Source organism: Oncorhynchus masou, chromosome 21 (genome assembly GCF_036934945.1).
Source record: "Oncorhynchus masou masou isolate Uvic2021 chromosome 21, UVic_Omas_1.1, whole genome shotgun sequence".
Classification (NCBI taxonomy): Eukaryota; Metazoa; Chordata; class Actinopteri; order Salmoniformes; family Salmonidae; genus Oncorhynchus; species Oncorhynchus masou.
Window position 1 is genome coordinate 48,244,560 of NC_088232.1, and position 17,290 is coordinate 48,261,849.

At 49.0% G+C, this 17,290-nt stretch overlaps 1 protein-coding gene across 4 annotated transcripts in view; it reads left to right on the forward strand.

Moving 5' to 3' along the window:
- The window catches only part of LOC135508443 (protein quaking-A-like), a 136,934-nt gene that overhangs the window by 85,748 nt on the left and 33,896 nt on the right, over positions 1-17,290 (forward strand). For all 4 annotated transcript variants that reach the window (XM_064928629.1, XM_064928628.1, XM_064928631.1 and 1 more), the window contains exon 4: positions 1,869-2,012. In XM_064928629.1, coding sequence (XP_064784701.1) covers positions 1,869-2,012 — 144 coding nt within the window. The remainder of the gene's footprint in view (positions 1-1,868; positions 2,013-17,290) is intronic.

The following is a 17,290-nucleotide window of genomic DNA, read 5'->3' on the forward strand; positions in this document are numbered from 1 at the left end:
GGCTATGCAACTTTAGTCTTCCAATAAAACAAACCAGAATTAAACTGGACGTGTGGTGTCTTCCGTGTTAAGAGCATAACCTTGGTCTAGGATGTATTGAGCTCAAGCTTAGACGGGAGGTTCAGTGCGCCACACAAGCAAGTCATTGCCTTTATAGATGTTCTCATAACGTTCATATTTTGGCAAACTCCATTTCTTGGCAGCATGTCTCTCAGCCGGTTTCAGATGTCAGTAAACACAATTTGGTCTCTCTTCAAAGGCCTTCCCAGCCTCCTCCTTCCCAGCATGCCCTGCTGTTCCACCAGGCCCCTGCGTCCCACCACTGCTCCACCCGTTTGTCATGTTGTCACTTTCTCGCTCATAGGACGCGGTGACCTTGTTCACTGCCAGCCACGGTGGGTAAGTGGTGCTCCGCCCCACTCCTAGCTCCGCCCCACTCCTAGCCTTACCTCTTCTTGAGGCAGGACTGTGAAGCCTCAGCCCCCACGGTGCTGGAGATGTCTCTCTGTTTAGTGTTCACTCCCCATCTCCTCTCGTTTCTCTTGTTTCTGTCTCTCTCCCCATCTCCTCTCTCTCTGTCTCTCTCGTTTCTCTTGTTTCTGTCTCTCTCCCCATCTCCTCTCTCGTTTCTCTTGTTTCTGTCTCTCTCCATCTCCTCTCTCTCTGTCTCTCGTTTCTCTTGTTTCTGTCTCTCTCCCCATCTCCTCTCTCTCTGTCTCTCTCGTTTCTCTTGTTTCTGTCTCTCTCCCCATCTCCTCTCTCTCTCTCGTCTCTCTGGTCTCTCCGCCGTAGTCACACACACACACCTAAAATTGACCGTTAGCCCCTGTTCATCCCTCCACAAACTGTTGACTCACCATTTACCATGCCTCAACAATAGGCCAAATAATTGTGGCTTCTGCCAGTTAAAAGTATGTCCTGCTCCCGCTGTGGAAAAGGTAAACACAAGAGAGGAATATTGAACTTAATTTTCCCTCTCTGTGTTGATGCGAGACGGGCGGAGTGTGGCAAAGACCAGTATCATGGCAACAGCCGGCTCTCGGCAGAGGAGGCGGGTTACCGGCGCCATGCCATTCCACTCTGGCTTGGCGCGGTGTATCAGTAAATGCTCATAGTCACAAAGGCTTAGAGGAAATGGTGAGTTGAGACCTCACACCCACACAGCTGCTATGCCGCTGTGACCCAAAGCTTTTTTACAGCTCTTTGTGCAGCGCTGGCAGCAAACGTCTCAAAAGAGGCCAGGTAAATCGAGAGAGCAAGTCAGAATTGAGTGAGTTTATTTATTTTATTTTGGTATGAGGACTTTTTCAAAAACCTGGGTGTGAAGACTTCCATATGAATTGACCTCTTCCATCCATTTCCCCACTCGCTGTCTCGTCAGTCTAAAGCTGGGCCCCATTGTGTTCAGATTGAAATGGCCCTCTTAAGCTTCCACGCGACTTGCTCGTCAGTTTGTGAATAAAGCCTGTCTTTCCATTTCGAGGAGCACCACTCACAATTTAACACCTCGAAGTGCTTCGCCTCCCCCTTTTCAAAGTGAGGTAAATGGCTCTCTCAGGGGCCCATTGTTACCTGGGCACAATTGTCCTGTCACACACCCACCCACCATGTCAATGTGTCGACAGCACTGTAGGTCTTCTCTGAAAAGGTTAGTCAGATTGAAAAGCCTGCAGGCCTCTGATATACATACATATTCTCCTCAGATATTTAGTTGCTATAGAGATAGCTGTCAACCTTTGATGTGGGGCTCTAATAAAGGCAGTATGTCCTTTCAAAGTTGAAGCTACATTTCTAAAAGGTCTTGGCCTGTCACCGCTGCACCCCCATAAACTCTAATGTCTAACCCTCTCGCTTCTCTTCTTTTACAGGAGGAGCAGAACAGAGGCAAGCCCAACTGGGAACATCTGAATGAGGACCTGCACGTCCTGATCACGGTGGAGGACACACAGAAGCGCGCTGAGATCAAGATGAAAAGAGCCTTAGAGGAGGTCAAGAAGCTCCTGGTGCCCGCGGTGAGTAATACTGCCATGAGGAATAGTCAGTTTGGTGCCTGCTGTGAGTAATACTGCCATGAGGAATAGTCAGTTTGGTGCCTGCTGTGAGTAGTACTGCCATGTGGGATAGTCAGTTTGGTGCCCGCGGTGAGTAATACTGCCATGTGGGATAGTCAGTTTGGTGCCTGCTGTGAGTAGTACTGCCATGAGGGATAGTCAGTTTGGTGCCTGCTGTGAGTAGTACTGCCATGAGGGATAGTCAGTTTGGTGCCTGCTATGAGTAGTACTGCCATGAGGGATAGTCAGTTTGGTGCCTGCTGTGAGTAGTACTGCCATGAGGGATAGTCAGTTTGGTGCCTGCTGTGAGTAGTACTGCCATGAGGGATAGTCAGTTTGGTGCCTGCTGTGAGTAGTACTGCCATGAGGGATAGTCAGTTTGGTGCCTGCTGTGAGTAGTACTGCCATGAGGGATAGTCAGTTTGGTGCCTGCTATGAGTAGTACTGCCATGAGGGATAGTCAGTTTGGTGCCTGCTGTGAGTAGTACTGCCATGAGGGATAGTCAGTTTGGTGCCTGCTGTGAGTAATACTGCCATGAGGAATAGTCAGTTTGGTGCCTGCTGTGAGTAGTACTGCCATGAGGGATAGTCAGTTTGGTGCCTGCTGTGAGTAGTACTGCCATGAGGGATAGTCAGTTTGGTGCCTGCTGTGAGTAGTACTGCCATGAGGGATAGTCAGTTTGGTGCCTGCTGTGAGTAGTACTGCCATGAGGGATAGTCAGTTTGGTGCCTGCTGTGAGTAGTACTGCCATGAGGGATAGTCAGTTTGGTGCCTGCTGTGAGTAGTACTGCCATGAGGGATAGTCAGTTTGGTGCCTGCTGTGAGTAGTACTGCCATGAGGGATAGTCAGTTTGGTGCCTGCTATGAGTAGTACTGCCATGAGGGATAGTCAGTTTGTGCCTGCTGTGAGCCAGTACTGCCATGAGGGATAGTCAGTTTGGTGCCTGCTGTGAGTAATACTGCCATGAGGAATAGTCAGTTTGGTGCCTGCTGTGAGTAGTACTGCCATGAGGGATAGTCAGTTTGGTGCCTGCTGTGAGTAGTACTGCCATGAGGGATAGTCAGTTTGGTGCCTGCTGTGAGTAATACTGCCATGAGGAATAGTCAGTTTGGTGCCTGCTGTGAGTAGTACTGCCATGAGGGATAGTCAGTTCTCCACAAGCAGAAAGGGGGGAGTGATACAATCTCTTTTCTGTATTAGGCGTGTGCCGAGTAGTCGGACAAATCCAGTATCCTAACGGATATGTCCGTTAACCAGTATCCTAACGGATATGTCCGTTAACCAGTATCCTAACGGATATGTCCGTTAACCAGTATCCTAACGGACATGTCCGTTAACCAGTATTCCTAACGGATATGTCCGTTAACCAGTATCCTAACGGATATGTCCGTTAACCAGTATTCCTAACGGATATGTCCGTTAACCAGTATCCTAACGGATGTGTCCGTTAACCAGTATCCTAACAATTTTCCTGATACGATTACGATAATAGTATTTTCTTATTTTCTGTTAAAATATATTTTTGCGTGCAGCTTTTCTGTGTATTTTGCCAACATCTATCTAGGCATATTAAAACACTTTTGTGTTTTCCGATCATGAGAATCATCCGATCTATCAACTGTCAATTTACAGATAATATAATAAATATGAGTATAGCCAGGTCTGTTAGTGGGGTAGCTTTAAACATGAACACAAGTAGGCTATCACAATAAGGCCACATTTCAGATTGTTCTGTTCTCCTGGATAAAGGACTGGAACAGGGTGTGTCACTATTAAAAACAGACAGCAGTATGCACCCTGTGAGAGTGTTGTCTCCATATTTCACTTCCTCACATGATGCCGGAGAAGGCCATCAGGAGCCCGGGTGCCCGCGGCGAACAGACCGGCCGGACAGCTGTACCTCCGGATCCCCTGTCAGGAAGCGAGTTGGAATGGGCATCTGACCCGCGGAAACGGGGCCAAGGCTCTGCAGGCCAAGCAGCCCCCTTTTCAGGGGACATCACGGGTCCATCACGTCACCACACAGGGCCCCCCCGGCAATGTTTGATTACACCCTCTCCCAGAGGCCTGGCGTCACTCAGATCAACTCTTTTCTCCTTTGTTTTGAGATGAATCCTCAACCCTCCAACTCTTCCGCTTCGTTGCCGTTTCTGAGCGAGGGACGATTTCAACCTCTCTCACGGAGTACGACACCAGAGGCTGAAGCAGCGATGGCGGCGAGTAACTGTGCTGACTATGTGGGTGACGCAGCATGAGTCACTGTCAGCCGGGGTGGGGGGAGATGAATAAACATGCATGTACACCCAGCTCATCCCTCACTTCCCCTCTGAAGTCGTCAGCTGCAAAGAGCCACGCTTATAGTCAAGCTGAGTGTCCCCAGAAATAGAATTTCCCATAAATATATCTTACATTATGCTCTCATGTGTAAGCTCGCCTTGATGTCAAGTGAGGAGAGTAGTACTGACAGTAGCAGGTTTTCCCTCTACCTTTTACCACAGGAAAGTTTAGTTAATGATCCATTCTAGTAATTCTAAAGTAATTTCCCTATTATATAACCCTCACTGGCTTGGTGGCAGTTCGTATCAGCACAGCGCCAAGCTCCTTTCATTTCTACGTAGGGCTAAAAATACTGTTGAGAAGATGCCTAGTTTGTTGGCTGAGTGCAGTATTTCAGTATTTCCGCTATTACTTGTAATAGTCCTGTCTGGCTTCCCAGAACGGCGGCTCATTGGGGTTTATCTCCCCATGAAGTCCCCCAGGGGCTCTTCTCTCTCTCTCTAGTGTTGTCATTGTCACCGTGGGTGGGTGGGCAGCCCGGGCTGGCAGTAATGCCCTTTATCATGCTAAACTAAATTGGATTAAAGCTGTGGCTATGTCTACCCGGCAACGCACTTTTTAATGAAGGGCATCTTCTCTGCATTTGGCAGCGTGAAATTGTCTTTATTTAATCGCTCGGGGAAACAAATGGGGTCACCGGTTTCTTCAACTTCCTCTTTCAAGGAAATTCTTTACGGTCCCCATCAGGCTGGGCTGGGGTTGTCGTCTTGGGAGAAGGATGAGACGCTGACTAAAGTTGTCTATTTGGCCATGAGGCAATAGCTATTTCAGTCTTGTCTTGTAACAAAAACTGACACCCTTGTGCTAAAATAAGTAAGCCTGATTTCTGACGGCATTTAGAAATTGAAATGGGAGCCTCTGCTAGTTGATTTATGTGTTGGCTGATATTGAAACAGGCGTTGTGGGTCTGTGACTCTTATGTCCCGCCCCTTCTCTAGATCACCCCACGAGCCAGAGAGCTTGACTGACTGGAAGGAGAGGGTGCTGATGGGAAGTGGCAAAGGTTCAGCTATTCCTGCCTCACGGCAGCTCCCGATCCCGTGAACTTTTCAACTCCCGACAAAGTCGGAGTAGAGGGAGAGATGAGAGGCGAGAAATGACGGGAGGGGGGAGTTTGACTGAGCTGCTCTTTCAAGTGTGGCTTTATGCCGCTGATCCAGCCCCTCTTCACACCCCCTCCACTCTTCCCTCAGCCCCACTGCCACCCGCCTCAGCATGCTGCTGGTGTGTGCCACAGAGCCTTGCTCTCCTGTCATGTCTACTGGGTAATAAGGCCCTGAACACTGCCTCCAGCATAGCCCTGCTGCACTCTGGCTAACCCTCCCTGCAGAGCACCTGCACTAACCCCCAGTGGCACCCCTAGTCTTTGTGATTGGAACCAGGTAGCCTATGTGATTGTGATTGGAACCAGGTAGTCTATGTGATTGTGATTGGAACCAGGTAGTCTATGTGATTGGAACCAGGTAGTCTATGTGATTGGAACCAGGTAGTCTATGTGATTGGAACCAGGTAGTCTATGTGATTGGAACCAGGTAGTCTATGTGATTGGAACCAGGTAGCCTATGTGATTGGAACCAGGTAGTCTATGTGATTGGAACCAGGTAGCCTATGTGATTGGAACCAGGTAGCCTATGTGATTGGAACCAGGTAGCCTATGTGATCCTCCTGTTCCCAGTGACAGAGTAATGGATTCATTGGCACTCGGATGAGGGTTGGTGTGATTACCTCATAGCAGGCAGGAGATCATCAAAACAATCAGTGTCACCCAAAACTGATATCAAAGAGGGAAACAGATTTTTAATTCGCTGAGGAGAACACTTCTATCGGTCTTTGGCAGGTTAAACACAGGGCCCTCAATCAAATCCAGTCCAGTCTAATTAGTTTGCACTTCCACACAATGTTTTGGTTTGATACAAAAGCATTGTATAGAATTAATTGGCCTTTGATATATATTTTAGTCTTAGAACATTATGGCCCACCGGCTGCCAGCCTGTCATGTTCAGGCTGATAAAGATGTATAGCGAGACAGCAGTGTGCATTTCATTTAATGGAAGTGTGTCGTTAGAATTCATCTTTTTGTCTGGCACAGTTGTAAATGACGTGAATTCTCTGGGCTGGCAGGCTGTAATGAGGTATGTGTTGAGGTTGTAGTTCTCGGGGCTGGCAGGCTGTAATGAGGTATGTGTTGAGGTTGTAGTTCTCGGGGCTGGCAGGCTTTAATGAGGTTTGTGTTGAGGTTGTAGTTCTCGGGGCTGGCAGGCTGTAATGAGGTATGTGTTGAGGTTGTAGTTCTCGGGGCTGGCAGGCTTTAATGAGGTTTGTGTTGAGGTTGTAGTTCTCGGGGCTGGCAGGCTGTAATGTGGTATGTGTTGAGGTTGTAGTTATCTGGGCTGGCAGGCTGTAATGTGGTATGTGTTGAGGTTGTAGTTATCCTGGCTGGCAGGCTGTAATGAGGTATGTGTTGAGGTTGTAGTTATCCGGGCTGGCAGGCTGTAATGTGGTATGTGTTGAGGTTGTAGTTATCCGGGCTGGCAGGCTGTAATGTGGTATGTGTTGAGGTTTGTAGTTATCCGGGCTGGCAGGCTGTAATGTGGTATGTGTTGAGGTTGTAGTTATTTGGGCTGGCAGGCTGTAATGAGGTATGTGTTGAGGTTGTAGTTATCCGGGCTGGCAGGCTGTAATGTGGTATGTGTTGAGGTTGTAGTTATCCGGGCTGGCAGGCTGTAATGTGGTATGTGTTGAGGTTGTAGTTATCCGGGCTGGCAGGCTGTAATGAGGTATGTGTTGAGGTTGTAGTTCTCTGGGCTGGCAGGCTGTAATGTGGTATGTGTTGAGGTTGTAGTTATCCGGGCTGGCAGGCTGTAATGTGGTATGTGTTGAGGTTGTAGTTATCCGGGCTGGCAGGCTGTAATGTGGTATGTGTTGAGGTTGTAGTTATCCGGGCTGGCAGGCTGTAATGTGGTATGTGTTGAGGTTGTAGTTATCCGGGCTGGCAGGCTGTAATGAGGTATGTGTTGAGGTTGTAGTTATTTGGGCTGGCAGGCTGTAATGAGGTATGTGTTGAGGTTGTAGTTATCCGGGCTGGCAGGCTGTAATGTGGTATGTGTTGAGGTTGTAGTTATCTGGGCTGGCAGGCTGTAATGAGGTATGTATTGAGGTTGTAGTTATCTGGGCTGGCAGGCTGTAATGAGGTATGTGTTGAGGTAGTAGTTATCTGGGCTGGCAGGCTGTAATGAGGTATGTGTTGAGGTTGTAGTTATCCGGGCTGGCAGGCTGTAATGAGGTATGTGTTGAGGTTGTAGTTATCCGGGCTGGCAGGCTGTAATGAGGTATGTGTTGAGGTTGTAGTTCTCTGGGCTGGCAGGCTGTAATGAGGTATGTGTTGAGGTTGTAGTTCTCTGGGCTGGCAGGCTGTAATGAGGGCTTGACCACAGATGCCTCCACAGTCAGAAGTACAGTGATTTCTGAAAGTATTCAGACCCCTAGACTTTTTTCCATGTTGTTACATTACAGCCTTATTCTAAAATTGATGAAATAGTTTCTCCCCTCATGAATCTACACTCACTACACCATGATGACAAAGCAAAAACATGTTTTCACGCTGCCATTTTTTTGTTTAGCACTCTTTTTTTTGGTTACTACATTTTTTGGTTACATATGTGTTATTTCATAGTGTTGATGTCTTGACTATGATTCTACAATGTAGAAAATAGTACAAATAAAGAAATCCCCGTGAATGTGTGTGTGTGCGGGTGCGTGCATATATATAGATGAGGTTGACCGATTTCTGTGATTTTTCAACACCAATACCGATTATTGGAGGACGAAAAAAAATTACCGATTAATCAGAGAATTTGTGTGTGTGTGTGTGTGTGTGTGTGTGTGTGTGTGTGTGTGTGTGTGTGTGTGTGTGTGTGTGTGTGTGTGTGTAATAATGACAATTACAACAATACTGCATGAACAATGAACACTTTTTTATTTTAACTTAATATTTTTTTAAAGATAAGTTTAATGCTCGCTAGCAACTTACCGTGGCTCCTTGCAGCCACAAGGTCCTTTTGAAGCTGCTCTCGCGTAAGAGGTGGTCAGTCTGCCATGCAGTCTCCTCGTGGATTACAATGTAATCAGCCATAATCAGCGTCCAAAAAGACAGATGCCGATTGTTATGAAAACTCGACATGCCACAGGTCAACATCAAATCAAATCAAATCAAATTTTATTCGTCACATACACATGGTTAGCAGATGTTAATGCGAGTGTAGCGAAATGCTTGTGCTTCCAGTTCCGACAATGCAGTAATAACCAACAAGTAATCTAACTAACAATTCCAAAACTAATATCTTATACACAGTGTAAAGGGATAAAGAATATGTACATAAAGAAATGAATGAGTGATGGTGCAGAGCAGCATAGGCAAGATACAGTAGATGGTATCGAGTACAGTATATACATATGAGATGAGTATGTAAACAAAGTGGCATAGTTAAAGTAGCTAGTGATACATGTATTACATAAGGATGCAGTAGATGATAGAGTACAGTATATACGTATACATATGAGATGAATAATGTAGGGTATGTAAACATTATATTAGGTAGCATTGTTTAAAGTGGCTAGTGATATATTTTACATCCTTTCCCATCAATTCCCATTATTGAAGTGGCTGGAGTTGAGTCAGTGTGTTGGCAGCAGCCACTCAATGTTAGTGGTTGCTGTTTAACAGTCTGATGGCCTTGAGATAGAAGCTGTTTTTCAGTCTCTCGGTCCCAGCTTTGATGCACCTGTACTGACCTTGCCTTCTGGATGATAGCGGGGTGAACAGGCAGTGGCTCGGGTGGGTGTTGTCCTTGATGATCTTTATGGCCTTCCTGTAACATCGGGTGGTGTAGGTGTCCTGGAGGGCAGGTAGTTTGCCCCCGGTGATACGTTGTGCAGACCTCATTACCCTCTGGAGAGCCTTACGGTTGTGGGCGGAGCAGTTGCCGTACCAGGCGGTGATACAGCCCGCCAGGATGCTCTCGATTGTGCATCTGTAGAAGTTTGTGAGTGTTTTTGGTGACAAGCCGAATTTCTTCAGCCTCCTGAGGTTGAAGAGGCGCTGCTGCGCCTTCTTCACGATGCTGTCTGTGTGAGTGGACCAATTTAGTTTGTCTGTGATGTGTATGCCGAGGAACTTAAAACTTACTACCCTCTCCACTACTGTTCCATCGATGTGGATAGTGGGGTGTTCCCTCTGCTGTTTCCTGAAGTCCACAATCATCTTCAGGAAACAGCAGAGGGAACACCCCCCTATCCACATCTAATAACATCTAATATATATATATGTGTGTGTGTGTGTGTGTGTGTGTGTGTGTGTGTGTGTGTGTGTGTGTGTGTGTGTGTGTGTGTGTGTGTGTGTGTGTGTGTGTGTGTGTGTGTGTGTGTGTGTGTGTGTGTGTGTCTGTCAGTATTAGCTATTATAGAAACATACAATGCAGCAAGGTTTGTGTTGTGCTGTCATATAAAAATATACCCTATTGAGATACTTGGTCTGGTCTTGAAAAGGAGCAGCTAGATGAGATACTTGGTCTCGTCTTGAAAAGGAGCAGCTAGATGAGTTACTTGGTCTGGTCTTGAAATGGAGCAGCTAGATGAGATACTTGGTCTGGTCTTGAAAAGGAGAAGCTAGGAAGGCTGAGTAGACACATTTACCACGGTACTTACAAAAGTATGCAGGGATTCACTTTCACACTAAGCTGCTGCCAACTGTCACATATTGTCCTAATTTGATCCGTTCGCTGTACTTAACCATTAGATATGTTTGTTAAATTGATGTATGGTGCCCCTATAACGATATTACTATCCTCTCCTTGCCCTAAGTCGTCAGCTCAGAGGCCCAACCATAACAATCATTGAATGTCTCTCTGTCGCCCATCACTCTGGCCATCTGCCTCCCACTGTAAGACCCACACACATCATTCCCAATGGAAAATTAGCTCCACAGTATAGATATTAGCAGAGGATATTTTCTTACTGCTCAGGGACCGCGACGAGCGGTTAGAGTGTGGGGCCAGTAACCGAAAGGTTGCTAGTTCGAATCCCTGATCCAGCAATGTTAAAAATATGTCAATGCGCCCTTGAGCAAGGCACTTAAACCTAATTGCTCCAGGGTCGCCGTTGATAATGGCTGACCCCGGCCGTGACCCCAGTCTCCGATTGTGTCTCGAGGGGAGTTGGGCTATGCAACAAAAAATATATATAATTATTCAAATTCACAACCTTGCGGCAGGTAGCCTAGCAGTTAGTGTTAAAAAATAAACACATTTCCAATTCATGCATAATAATACATGGGAAATAAAACATGCTGTATAAGCACCCACCAAATTCTTATGACTTACAATGGGTTATTTTAGCGTTATGTAGCAGTTTCTGCTGGTATTGTTCTCAGTGGGCCTTCCTGTCCATGTTTAAGACGGCACCGACAGCATGGTGTTGTTCTCCTACTGTTGTGTGTTAAGAATTGGCCTACCAGACTGTCAGCATGCCTATCGCCCCTGTGAAAGATGCTCCCTAGGCCTTTGAATATTGTTGGAGTCTGAACTGAGCTATAGGCCAAAACCGGTGTCAAGATTTCTTTGTTGCCGCTGACGACAAGCTCTGTTAATCGCCGGTAGTAAAGATGGCCGAGGGAGATGCATCTAAATGACTTTTGGATAATTGAATCCAGGAGCCGATGTTTGTCTAAATATTCCAGACACCAAATCAGAGGGAGAGAAGAGGCCGTTTCTCAGATTACTTCCACCACAGTAATTAGCTTTTCTAATCTGATAAAAACCTGACCAATTGGTTTCCTCTTTAGGTGTTGAAAGCCCCGCAGTCTTGTTTTCCCGTGCCATCACCACACCCATCACCGCCACCACCATCACCACACCCATCACCACACCCATCACCGCCACCACCATCACCACACCCATCACCGCCACCACCATCACCACACCCATCACCGCCACCACCATCACCACACCCATCACCACCATCACCACACCCATCACCACACCCATCACCGCCACCGCCACCACCACACCCATCACCGCCACCACCATCACCACACCCATCACCGCCACCACCATCACCACACCCATCACCGCCACCACACCCATCACTGCCACCACACCCATAACCACCATCACACCCATCACATTCATCATCACCACCATCATCACCACCATCATCACCATCATCACCACCACCATCATCACCACCACCATCATCATCACCACCATCATCATCACCACCATCACCACCATCACCACCACACCCATCATCACCACCACCACCACACCCATCATCACCACCCATCACCACCACACCCATCACCGCCACCACACCCATCACCGCCACCACACCCACCACCACCGCCACCACACCCACCACCACCACCACCATCATCACACCCATCATACCCATCGCTGCTGCCACCAACACACCCATCACAGTGTGATGGTGGTGGGGGCAAAGGGTGTGGTGTGTGCCTCTGGTGTTTAGCGGGTTGGGGGACAGCAGGGTGTTTAGATGGTTGGGGGAAAGCAGGGTGTTTAGATGGTTGGGGGACAGCAGGGTGTTAAGATGGTTGGGGGAGAGCAGGGTGTTTAGATGGTTGGGGGACAGCAGGGTGTTTAGCGGGTCGGGGACAGCAGGGTGTTTGGATGGTTGGGGGACAGCAGGGTGTTTAGCGCTTTGGGGGACAGCAGGGTGTTTAGATGGTTGGGGGACAGCAGGGTGTTTAGCGGGTTGGGGGACAGCAGGGTGTTTAGCGGTTTGGGGGGCAGCAGGGTGTTTAGCGGTTTGGGGGGCAGCAGGGTGTTTAGATGGTTGGGGGACAGCAGGGTGTTTAGCGGGTTGGGGGCAGCAGGGTGTTTAGCGGGTTGGGGGACAGCAGGGTGTTTAGCGGGTTGGGGGACAGCAGGGTGTTTAGCGGGTTGGTGGAGAGCAGGGTGTTTAGCGGGTTGGGGGACAGCAGGGTGTTTAGATGGTTGGGGGGCAGCAGGGTGTTTAGCAGGTTGGGGGACAGCAGGGTGTTTAGCGGGTTGGGGGACAGCAGGGTGTTTAGATGGTTGGGGGACAGCAGGGTGTTTAGATGGTTGGGGGACAGCAGGGTGTTTAGATGGTTGGGGGACAGCAGGGTGTTTAGCGGGTTGGGGAGCAGCAGGGTGTTTAGCGGGTTGGGGGGCAGCAGGGTGTTTAGATGGTTGGGGGCTGCAGGGTGTTTAGATGGTTGGGGGACAGCAGGGTGTTTAGATGTTTGGGGGACATCAGGGTGTTTAGCGGGTTGGGGGACAGCAGGGTGTTTAGATGGTTGGGGGACAGCAGGGTGTTTAGCGGGTTGGGGGACAGCAGGGTGTTTAGATGGTTGGGGGACAGCAGGGTGTTTAGTGGGTTGGGGGACAGCAGGGTGTTTAGTGGGTTGGGGGACAGCAGGGTGTTTAGATGGTTGGGGGACAGCAGGGTGTTTAGCGGGTTGGGGGGCAGCAGGGTGTTTAGATGGTTGGGGGACAGCAGGGTTTTTAGATGGTTGGGGGACAGCAGGGTGTTTGGCGGGTTGGGGGACAGCAGGGTGTTTAGATGGTTGGGGGACAGCAGGGTGTTTAGCGGGTTGGGGGACAGCAGGGTGTTTAGATGGTTGGGGGACAGCAGGGTGTTTAGCGGGTTGGGGGACAGCAGGGTGTTTAGATGGTTGGGGGACAGTAGGGTGTTTAGCGGGTTGGGGGACAGCAGGGTGTTTAGCGGGTTGGGGGACAGCAGGGTGTTTGGCGGGTTCGGGGACAGCAGGGTGTTTAGATGGTTGGGGGACAGCAGGGTGTTTAGCGGGTTGGGGGACAGCAGGGTGTTTAGCGGGTTGGGGGACAGCAGGGTGTTTAGATGGTTGGGGGACAGCGGGGTGTTTAGCGGGTTGGGGGACAGCAGGGTGTTTAGATGGTTGGGGGACAGCAGGGTGTTTAGATGGTTGGGGGACAGCAGGGTGTTTAGCGGGTTGGGGGGCAGCAGGGTGTTTAGATGGTTGGGAGGCAGCAGGGTGTTTAGATGGTTGGGGGACAGCAGGGTGTTTAGATGGTTGGGGGACATCAGGGTGTTTAGCGGGTTGGGGGACAGCAGGGTGTTTAGCGGGTTGGGGGACAGCAGGGTGTTTAGATGGTTGGGGGACAGCAGGGTGTTTAGCGGGTTGGGGGACAGCAGGGTGTTTAGATGGTTGGGGGATAGCAGGGTGTTTAGCGGGTTGGGGGACAGCAGGGTGTTTAGATGGTTGGGGGACAGCAGGGTGTTTAGCGGGTTGGGGGGCAGCAGGGTGTTTAGATGGTTGGGGGACAGCAGGGTTTTTAGATGGTTGGGGGGCAGCAGGGTGTTTAGATGGTTGGCAGATATGCTTTTACTGGAGAGAGAGGTTAGCAGATGTGGAAGTCAAATTACACTGTTTGTTGTGTGCCAGAAGTGGCTGTGTTAGTGATTGACAGCGCTGACTGCAGAACATTATGGTCTAATTCATCCTGATTGGCTCCCCGGGCCACTGCGGCATCTATTTGAAGTGCTTCTGGTCATGGCTTGGTTGTCCATTTTTCCCTGTCTCCTTATAGACACACTTACCACTCGACAGATACTTTTCCCTGAAATAAATCCATTTGCTCGTGTGTCTGTCTACTATTAATGATACTTAAGCGCCAGTGCTACTGTAGGCTAAACCACTAATGTAAATACTTGTACATTATTTACATAAAAATAAGCTACACTTGTTAGCACATTACACCATATTGTTCAGTTTGTCTTTCAGGTTATATAGAAGCGTGTGGGATCTAGTAATTTGCATCCTTATTCACATTTTAGTTTTTTTGTCTGTTTGTTGTGAGGACCCTTGTCCTCGGGCCGTCGAGATCAAGCACAAGAGGGTTAGGAGTTTTCATTGAAGCTGCGCCCTGGGAGCTCAGGGAAGAACTAAGCTGTAGCGTGGGCTCAGTTAGCTGCCCTCGTTGTTATCGCTCCATTGTTTTGTTTTAACTCTGTTGCTGCTCTGAGGCACAAAGTTTAACAGAGATAGTCAGCCGGCCGCTCTCTCTCCTCTGTCCTCCTGAATCTTCTTGAAAACCATGAAATTCCGGGGGGGGGGTAGCGTAGAGGGGGTAAAGTGTGAGCGAGCGAAAGAGAAGGCACTGCGCCCCCACAAAGCTTGCAGTGTCTCTCCCTGAATTTACCCGTCCTTGCCGGGAACAAAGTGACTGTATTAGCAGCTTGAGCAGAGCAGCCCCCAGACTGATGCGTCATTTGCTTCACAGCAGGGACACTGTCCTCTTCTCTCGCTCTTTATTTTTTATCTCTGTTGGTCTTTCAGCCTTATACAGTATTTCATGCCTTGGATTCAGATTTAACAGATATATTTTAGTCAGACTATCTTGTCTTATTGCCAACTGCTATCTCATACATCTTCAGACACCATACAAGTTGATGTCTCAAAGGATAACACACTTCTGCAGTTTCTCTCTCAGTACGAGACTCAGAATTGCAATTTTGTTCATCTCGCGCTCCAGTCATCTCACTAGCTCCAGACCGCTGTGACAGCTTTGAGACCTCCCTCTCACTCATCTAGCCTTCACTCTTTCCACCGAGGAAAAATTGGGGGCATCTTGTTCTGGAGACAGATGGTCCATAATGCACGCCAGGCGTTGTGGTCTGCAGGGCGTCGCGTGCCACGTCCGCCAAGCTCTTGCCTCCGGCAGCTGAGCCAGGAACACAAGGCACCGGTCGGCCTGGTGGACGGCTGATCACAGCCAGCCCAGTTCTCCGCCATCAATAAACACCTTTTTCTTCCTTCTAGCGCATAATCGTTTGCACCTTCCTATCAGCCATGGTATGACAAATGAGTACAAAACACCATCTGGCTGTTTCCATCCATGTGTGCCTCTCCAATTAATGATGTTTACTCTCCTTACTTGCAAATAAGACTGCAGTATTGTCTTTTGGAGAGAAGAAAAATAATTATCTTCCTTGCATGGGATTTAGCCCGCAAGGAAATGACTGGCATTCATGCAGAACGCAGGATGCATTGTCTAGTGGTTGTCTCGTTTTTCTTTTTTTGTCTGTTACGAACTATAATGATATGAAAAGGTAGAGGCCCAGTAATGTACCCACCAAAACAACCGGTCTGCAGCTGCATCCCATTCCAGTTTTACAGAGACATGTCACTCCAACTCAGGCTCAAACCGCTGCCTCAGGACCTGGAGAAAGGGATCATGAGGAAACGGGAGTGTCCTAGCCCCCAAGTCTCTAACCCCCCCCCCCCAGTACTGGCTGATGACACAATATTCGCTTGACCGATGAAAGCAGCCAGATGCATTTCCTCCGTCTGCGCACAAAGAAGTGATATAAACATCTTGTATCTAGGGACACACTGTAGCTGCTCAAGCGGGGCTTAAAGCTCAGAGTAGATTTTCAAATCAATCTGGCATACTTTCCACCCGGCTCTTAAAACCGTAATTAAGTGTTTGGATTGGATGAAATTAACCTCTTGACGACGACTCCTGGGAGGATAGACACAGAAACCAGTTAAACCTGGTGGGTTACAGATCTCCAAATCCACCCCCCTCTTCCCTTCCACCTGCTTTATTTCTGCATGGATGTTAATATTACTGCTTGCTTTTACAGCTGACCTCTGCTTTAGAATGCTGGGGGCGCTGATTTAGAACCCTGGGGGTGCTGGTTTACAACCCTGGGACGCTGGGGCGCTGGTTTACAACCCTGGGACGCTGGTTTAGAACGCTGGGGCGCTGGTTTAGAACCCTGGGGGCGCTGGTTTAGAACGCTGGGGCGCTGGTTTAGAACGCTGGGGCGCTGGTTTAGAACGCTGGGGCGCTAGTTTAGAACGCTGGGGCGCTGGTTTAGAACGCTGGGGCGCTGGTTTAGAACGCTGGGGCGCTGGTTTAGAACGCTGGGGCGCTGGTTTAGAATGCTGGGGCGCTGGTTTAGAACGCTGGGGCGCTGGTTTAGAACGCTGGGGCGCTGGTTTAGAACGCTGGGGCGCTGGTTTAGAACGTTGGGGCGCTGGTTTAAAACTCTGGGGCGCTGGTTTAAAACTCTGGTGCGCTGGTTTAGAACTCTGGGGCGCTGGTTTAGAACTCTGGGGCGCTGGTTTAGAACGCTGGGGCGCTGGTTTAGAACGTTGGGGCGCTGGTTTAAAACTCTGGGGCGCTGGTTTAAAACTCTGGTGCGCTGGTTTAGAACGTTGGGGCGCTGGTTTAGAACTCTGGGGCGCTGGTTTAGAACTCTGGGGCGCTGGTTTTGAACTCTGGGGCGCTGGTTTAGAACTCTGGGGCGCTGGTTTAGAACTCTGGGGCGCTGGTTTAGAACTCTGGGGCGCTGGTTTAGAACTCTGGGGCGCTGGTTTTGAACTCTGGGGCGCTGGTTTAGAACTCTGGGGCGCTGGTTTAGAACTCTGGGGCGCTGGTTTAGAACACTGGGGGCGCTGCTTTAGTACACTGGGGCGCTGGTTTAGAATCATTCTGCTGGTTCTACCCATTTCTGTCCTCTCACCCTTGTGCCCTGTTCACTCGCCCCGGTTAGCCACTCAAGACTCACCGTACCACACTTGGCATCTTGAGATTACGCGCATTCCATTAAGTGTCCATTTGAAGTATAAAACGTCCTCATTAATTAACTCTAACCGATAGGGTAATAGGAATGGATTGCTTCCCATTTTACCCTAGGCCTACACTGGCACCTTTCGACAAATCTGCCAATATCGATGACTGCGGATGCGGTAGTTGCTCGAGTATGGTGCAAAAGTAACTGTGAACAGTGGTCAATCACATCAGATGAGACAGTTGTTCCCATGTCAATCCCTCTCTTGCTTCCTCAGTGGGATCTGTCATTTCTCCCCAG